This window comes from Vigna umbellata, chromosome 4 (assembly GCF_029865625.1).
Source record: "Vigna umbellata cultivar VRB3 chromosome 4, Vumbellata_1.0, whole genome shotgun sequence".
Taxonomy (NCBI): Eukaryota; Viridiplantae; Streptophyta; class Magnoliopsida; order Fabales; family Fabaceae; genus Vigna; species Vigna umbellata.
The window spans coordinates 20,050,720-20,058,835 of NC_142168.1; the positions used below are offsets into that span (position 1 = coordinate 20,050,720).

The window sequence follows — 8,116 nt, forward strand, 5'->3', positions numbered from 1 at the left end:
TTATTTGTTATTTATTTTTATAATATAGAATATTGTTTTGATATTATTTTTTTAATTATTTTTATTTCTTAATTCATTTTCATAAGTAATTTGCATAAATAAATTATATTTACTATAATATAATAATTTAATATAATTACCGTGAATCTTTTTTATCACCATCTAATATATATTGAAGTTTAAAAGATGATAGATTTATGTCAATTTCAATTATTATTAGTTTAATCTTTCTTTTTTTTTTGTGATATTGATCAAGTGTTGTATTATAATTTGTTTTAGTGTATGAAAAAAGAAATTTTATTATAATTTAAAAATTGAAGCAAAGAAACATTTAAAATATTTGTTAATTTGAATATTTGTTTTCTTTTTATATTTTATTTAAAATATTTTTAAATTTTATCAACTATATTTCATTAACATTTGCAAATTTAATAAATGTTTTAGTTATATTAAACTTTATTTGGTAAATGTATACAATTATAATTTATTTTAAATATTTGATATTGAAAAAAGAATAATATACTTTTATTTTGATATTGAATATTTGATAATATTATTTTTTTTATCAAAATATTTTATTTTTAAAGAAAATAATTAATTAATATTGAAATAGTAAGAAAGTAGAAGTATAAGTATATATCCGTTACTTGGTGGTAACGAGGATGAAACAAAAATTTATAGAACAATTAGATCTTTTTCGGTTATTCAACTAAAAATCTAGAAAGGGTAACGTGAGAGAGAAGATAAAAAAGTTTGTATATATGTTTAGTAAGTGTGTTTGAAACTATGATATTGTAAAAACCCTTTAAAAAGAAACCTTCTATATATAGACAGAGATTGTTGGGATTTTTTTTTTTTTAAATCATTGACTGTTCTACCTGTTTTTTCTTACTCTTTTCTTATTAGTCATCTAACTGATCTTTGCAGGCTTTTTCTATATTTTTTTTTTTTTTCATGTTTACTCTTATTGATAAATCATAATTCAAAATTTAGAAATTGAGATTCTTATTGCGATAATAATTTTAATGTTATTTTCTTTTTAAGAAAAATTTATTTGTTTATTTCCGATGTGATTGATTTCCTAATTTTCTATCTTTTAAAGTAAGTTAGAAAAATGAGAAAACAACAAAATCCATGTCAACATTGATGAATACATGACATGGTATTACTTTGTTTTGTATATTTGTAGTAACCTACGGTTTCATAAATGAATTAATATATACTCCAAAAATTAATTTAAATTAAGTTTAATTTACTTCTTTGGAGTTTTAAATAAATATCTTTTTGTTTAAATAAATAAATCTAGATAAAAATTAGGCCTAAATATTAATTTGGTTTCAAACTTCGTTGAGTTTATTTAATTTAATCATTTCTTCGTTTCGATTTTTATAAATTTTGTTCAAGTATTTCGTGTCCAAAAAGCAATATTATTGTTTTATATTCAGTTTTTTTATTCGTTATTTTTTTTCAATTTTATTTTAATTTTTTAAATAGAATAATTCTATCCTCTCTAAATTTAAATCAAATTTAATTTATATATTGAAATCAAATTTAATTTTTATATAAATGTTAAAATAATACTTTTTAAAAAATTTACATTTCTATTAAGTTTTTTTTAAGATTAGAGATGATTTAAAATTATAACGAAAATTTTAAGAATAAGAACTAATATCATTTATTTAAAATTTTAAGGGGTTAAAAATCACATAAAATAATAATCTTACTTCTTAATTTTTAATCTCTTAGAATTTTAAATATCACATGTAACTTTTAACCTTTTGAAGTTTTAAAATTAATCCTCATATTTAAAACTTTAATTCAAATTTTAAATAAACTCAAACTAAATTAAGAATATTTAATAAAGAGGTTAACTTAAATAAAAATATTAGTATAACATTTATCTAAAAATTAAATTTGTTGAGAATGATAAAATTATTCTATTTTTTTTAAATAATAGAATCAAAGTGAAAAAAAAATCAAAACTAAAATAAATATGAAACATTGATCTAGTCAATAACACGTATTATAATTTGATATTGAATATTTTTTAAATTAAAATGATGAAAAAATCTACGAACTAACATATGTCAAAATCTATTAATTATTTAAATGAAATTAATAAAATATTTCAAATTAAATAAAATTAATAAAAATTAAAATCAAATTAAATAAATTAAAATTATATTAAATAAAATGAATAAAAGTAAAAACTAAAATTAGTATTTATGCATAAAAATTACAAATATGTATAAATATATATTATAAGAAAAAATTTATTTAATGATGCTCCGGAGACGTGCTAAATATGTCGTGTTCACTCTTCTAATAGAATTCAAAATTTAGAATTTGAAACTCTCGTTCTCATTACTATTCAACTTTTAATAATATTTTCTCTGTCTTAAGTCTCTTTTTAATTAAAATTTATTTACTTCTGATGTGATTGATTTCCATAGTTTCCACTTTGTAAAGTAAGTTAGAAAATTGAGAAAAGACTAAACATGTCAACAACAATCAATAATAATATAAGCATAGACGAATATTTATATAGTATAATATATATATATATATATATATATATATATATATATATATTCTTAAGGTTATATTAAATTGACTTTAGTTTAAATTTTTGTACTGAATAGATTTTTTATAGAAAAAATAGACATCTCATATACTTTTTCGTGAAGTAAATAAATTATAGAAAAAAAACTATAAAATTGTGTGAACATTAGCCGGGTCAAAATATGTTGGCCACTTACTAAATGTGTCATATTTACTCTTATATAGGCATTCTTAATATTAATTTTCCTTTTTTTCTATATTGTTTTTTTAAATTATACATCAATATTTTGAAGTGAATTTGTTTTTATTGATCTCCATAGTTTTTTCTTTTATTTATTTATTTTGCTCGAAGTTATGAAACAGTAAACATAAATGTCAACATCAATCATATAATATTTTTTTTATATTTTGTTAATTCATATCAAAATAAGTTGCATTAATACGTCAATGAATATATATATATATATATATATATATATATATATATATATTATAGAAATTAAATTAATTTCAGATTAATTCAATTCTTTGTTTGTTTTAAATAAAATGACATTTCAAAAATTTTATGGTAACTTATATTAAACTAATCTTCCTTAATTTTATCTTTCTCTTTATCTGCTCCGTTTAATCACGATCTCTTTCACTCATCAAATTTAATTTTAATATTCAAAAAATGTAAACTATTTGAAATCATTTTATATGACAATTTAGATTGTTTGTTCTAAATCAATACAATGAAAAATATTTGTTTATTGCAAATTTTAGTTAGATCAAAATAAATAATTGTATGTAATGCGTATACTATAGATCTAATTAATATAAAAAAAAACTAAATGTTAAAGTATTATAAAAGTAAGTTGAAGCAGTCAACTGTGCTAAAACAATAATTACTTTCCATATCTTTGAACTCTGTTTTTTCTATTATTTCTTTAATTTTATGAAATCAATTTTCGAGACCATCTCTCTTTTACTGATCTTTAGAAAGCCACCACCCGTCCGTACAATTATGGATATAAATGAAGCCATGGAAGCCATGGAGCATTATAAACATCACAGGTCAAAGAGAAAAGAACTGAAAAACTATAATGAGATTTTATTTTCTGAAAACATTTTATATTGTTGTCTTGCTTTCTTTGCTTGCCTCAGGAAGTACTGTGACATTGAAAAACTCAAGCGAAAATGGTGAAGCAAATTGCATAGAGAGGGAGAGGCAAGCACTCCTCAGCTTCAAAGAAGGTCTCATAGATGACTTTGGCATGCTGTCCACTTGGACCAATCATCACAATACTACAGATTGCTGCAAATGGAAACGCATTCAATGCAACCATCGTACTGCTCATGTAGTTCGGCTTGATCTTCATGGAAACAGCAATTACTGGTTGAGAGGTGAAATCAATGTCACTTCATTGATCCGCTTGCAATATATTGAACATCTAGATCTCAGCCATAATTTGTTTTTTGGGATTTACATCCCAGACTTCATGGGCTTGGCCAACTTAAGATACCTCGGTCTCTCCAATTCTGACTTTGCGGGGAGGATTCCTTCCAAAATTGGTAATCTTTCACAACTACGCTATCTAAATCTTAGGGACAATTATCTTTGGGGAGAAATTCCTATTCAAATTGGGAATCTCAAACTGTTACAGTATCTCGATCTTGGAGGCTTTTTTCTTTCCGGAAAAATCCCATCTCAAATTGTGAATCTCAGCAAGCTACAATATCTCAGTCTTGGATGTAATTATGGAAGGAATATGGTACACAATGTTTCAAATTCTCTTTCCGGAGCAATCCCTTTTCACATTGGGAATCTTCCATTTTTGCATACTCTTCGGCTGGGTGGCAATTTTGATATAAAATCTAAGGATGCACAGTGGTTATCTTCTCTCCATTCCTTGACCGTTCTTGAACTCACTTCATTGCATAATCTTGGCTCCTCTCGCCAGTGGCTACAAACTATCAGTAAGATCCTTCAAAACTTAAGGGAGCTGAGGCTAGTTGATTGTAATCTTGTAGATAATGATATTCAATCTTTGTTTCACTCTCATTCTTCCAACTACTCCCTTTCTCTTGCTCTTCTAGACCTCTCTTCTAATATGTTGACATCATCAACACTTCAACTCCTGTTTAACATTAGCCTTCATCTTCGAGAGCTTTATCTTCCTCAAAATAGTATTTCTTTGTCACCTTCTCTGTGTCTAAATTTTCCATCTCTTAAGATCCTTGACCTCTCTTATGTTAGACTAGCATCATCAATGTTTCTAGGTAATTTTAATATCAGCTCCAAACTGCAAGAGCTTCATCTACGAAGCAGCGGTCTTATAGATAGCAGTTTCCTTATTTCATCTACTTCCACAATGAATTCTTTGTCCTCTCTTCTCCACATTGATCTCTCCAATAACTTGTTGAGATCATACTCTATATTTCACTGGCTTTCTAATTTCACTACCAATCTTCGTACACTTCACCTTGATTATAATTTCTTGGAAGGTTCCATTCCAGATGAATTTGGGAAATCGATGAACTCTCTTGAATATCTTTATCTCTCTAATAACAAACTACAAGGAAAGGTTCCATCTTTATTTGGGAGCATGTGCAGGTTACAGGTATTAGACCTCTCATATAACAAGTTGAATGGTGAATTTCCGAGCTTCATTCAAAACTCTTCATGGTGCAGTAGACACATATTTAAGAGATTGGAGTTATCTTATAACCAAATTACTGGCAAGATACCCGAGAGCATCAGACTACTATCTGAGTTGGAGACTTTATTGTTAGATGGGAATTCTTTAGAAGGTGATGTCACTGAATCTCATCTTTCTAATTTTTCCAAATTATATTTGTTATCACTCTCATACAATTCGTTGTCTCTAAAATTTGTCTCTAGTTGGATTCCCCCTTTTCGATTAACTTACTTGGCTCTAGCTTCTTGCAAGCTAGGTAAGGCTTTTCCAAACTGGCTCCAAACTCAAAGTTCGTTAATCATTCTTGATATATCTGATAGTGGTATAAGTGATTTCGTGCCAGAATGGTTTTGGAATAAGTTGCAGACTATATACGAGTTGAATATGTCTCACAATAATCTCGTTGGTTCAATTCCTAATATACAATTGAAGCTTCCTTCCAGACCATCAATAAATTTAAATTCAAATAAATTTGAGGGAAAAGTTCCATTATTTTTTCTACAGGCTTCCGAGCTGTTACTCTCTTCAAATAATTTTTCAGATTTATTTTCATTCTTATGTGGAAACGTCACAGCTGCAAACTTGGCCACTTTAGATTTATCAGATAATCAAATAAAGGGGCAACTTCCAGATTGTTGGAAATCTGTAGATCGATTATTGTTTCTTGATTTAAGCAACAACAAATTGACAGGAAAGATTTCTATATCCATGGGCAGCCTTGTTAAATTGGAAGCTTTGGTTTTACGAAACAATAGTTTAATGGGTGAATTGCCTTCCTCTTTGAAGAATTGCAACAACTTAATTATGCTGGATGTGAGTGAGAATATGTTGTGTGGTCCAATACCATCATGGCTTGGAGAAAGCATGCAGCAACTGATAATCTTAATCATGCGAGGGAATCACTTCTCTGAAAATCTTACCCTTCCTCTATGTTATTTGAAACGTATTCAATTGTTTGATCTTTCAAGAAATAACTTATCAGGAGGAATTCCAACTTGCTTAAATAATTTTACTGCATTTTCTGGAAGCAACATCAACAAAATTGAAACTGAGAATCGTGTGCATTGGTACAATAATACTTACTATGAAATTTATAGCATTTCCAGTTATAGTTATTATACGTTTCGCATAACATGGATGTGGAAAGGTGTGGAACGCAACTTCGCAAATCCCGAATTGACTCTTCATAGCATTGATCTCTCGTGCAACAATTTAACAGGTACAATGCCTAGAGAGATTACATATATGCTCGGATTAGTTTCTTTGAATTTATCAAGAAACAGTTTTAGTGGAGAAATTCCTTCCGAGATTGGAAATTTACGTTCACTTGAATCCCTTGACTTATCAAGAAATCAATTCCATGGGAGAATTCCTTCTTCAATTTCTCAAATAGATTTTCTGGAAAAATTAGACTTGTCCCACAACTCTCTTTCTGGAAGAATCCCATTGGGAAGACACATGGATACATTTGATGGGTCTTGTTTTGAAAGAAATATTGATCTTTGTGGTGAACAACTTAACAAGAGTTGTGCTGGAAATCAGACAACAGTAAAGTCTCAAGAGGCAGCAGTCCATGGAGAAGGTTTTCTTTCCTATGAGGCATTGTACATGAGCTTGGGGATAGGATATTTCGTAGGCTTTTGGGGCTTATTAGGGCCATTGCTACTTTGCAAACCATGGAGAATTGCTTACTTGAGATTCTTGAACAGACTGATAGACTGTCTATTTCTAATGGTTGAAGTGAACATAGCAAAATGCCAAAAGTAACTAAAAGACTAAGAGGTACACAATTCTAACAACTTCTTTCTTTGAATTTCATCGTATTTATTTCTCTCCTTCGATTAAGTAAATCAGTAACTAGTTTTAACATTGAAATGCAAAATGCCTTTCTTAAAACAAATGTACACGTTGACTTGGTATGAATGTAATTGTTAGAATTTGCTTATTTAGTTCTTTATCCTTGGTAATAGTAGATTCAAAAGTACTTCAATTAGTATGTGTCTCTTTCTCTCACAAACACATTGGATTTCATCAATCTAATTAGACATTGATTATATCCTATTTTCCTATTCATGGCTTTGCTAACGGTAGTCTCTTTTCCAGGAAACAAATGTTTTTGCTAGCGTAAAGAAATTGTAGACAGTGTGCTCTGTTTTTAGAATTTTTCTTGTTTTCAGATGAATTATGCTTAGACCATTTTAAAATGCTCAAATGTTATACACGTTTTTGTACTCTAGGGAGTTTCTATATTTTTGTTTTAATTTAGTTGACCACTTAAATTTGGTCTTCCATTTTTTTTTCATCGTTACTAACTTTGTCTTATGAATTTTAGCACAGAATTTGCACTTGAAATCGATTTTCTTCAAGACTCCATTCTGAAATGAAAGCGTTATAGATTGCTCGAAGTGCAAGAAGTGCAAGATTAGAAGGTTGAAGTTTCTAATGTAAAATACTTGTAAAATCACTTTATGATGATGCTTAATGATTAGATAGTCATAATTGTATAATCTATTTGTAATTTTATTCTTAAGTTAATATGAATATCTTTAGCTTTTGCATTCTATCTTGAAAATGAGGCTTGGTTGTAGCAATAGTTTGTACTTTAGCATCCATCGTGTATCATCTTAATAACTATTTCATATATAGAAATTGAATATATATGCATAATGACATTTACACATCTAACCTCTGATCACACTAGTAAAAAAAAGTGCAATTTAACGCGCCATATACGCTTCGGTTAAGTAAAACTCGAAGCGTAAAAAACTATATACCTCGGTTATATCTAGACCCGAGGTAGAATGGTGATATTGCCTCGGTTAAAAGAAGACCTGAAATCTATACGGTGATATTGCCTCGGTTAAATAAGACCC

General features: G+C 27.8%; 1 protein-coding gene across 2 annotated transcripts; it reads left to right on the forward strand.

The window, feature by feature from the left end:
* The first annotated feature begins 3,628 nt into the window (after window positions 1–3,628).
* On the forward strand, window positions 3,629–7,804 carry LOC148199480 (receptor-like protein EIX2). Of its 2 annotated transcripts, none has more exons than XM_088111367.1 (2): window positions 3,629–7,025; window positions 7,576–7,804. In XM_088111367.1, the coding sequence occupies exon 1, from the start codon at window positions 3,648–3,650 to the stop codon at window positions 7,008–7,010; it is 3,363 nt and encodes a 1,120-aa protein (XP_087967493.1). In that variant the 5' UTR covers window positions 3,629–3,647; the 3' UTR covers window positions 7,011–7,025; window positions 7,576–7,804. The 2 variants fall into 2 exon arrangements, with proteins under 2 accessions (XP_087967493.1, XP_087967495.1); XM_088111369.1 differs by having other exon boundaries at window positions 7,581–7,804.
* The last annotated feature ends 312 nt before the right edge of the window (window positions 7,805–8,116 follow it).

Bases quoted from the DNA above. Each gene is read 5' to 3' on its own strand.
- LOC148199480 (XM_088111367.1), top strand. From the start codon at position 3,648: ATGAGATTTTATTTTCTGAAAACATTTTATATTGTTGTCTTGCTTTCT.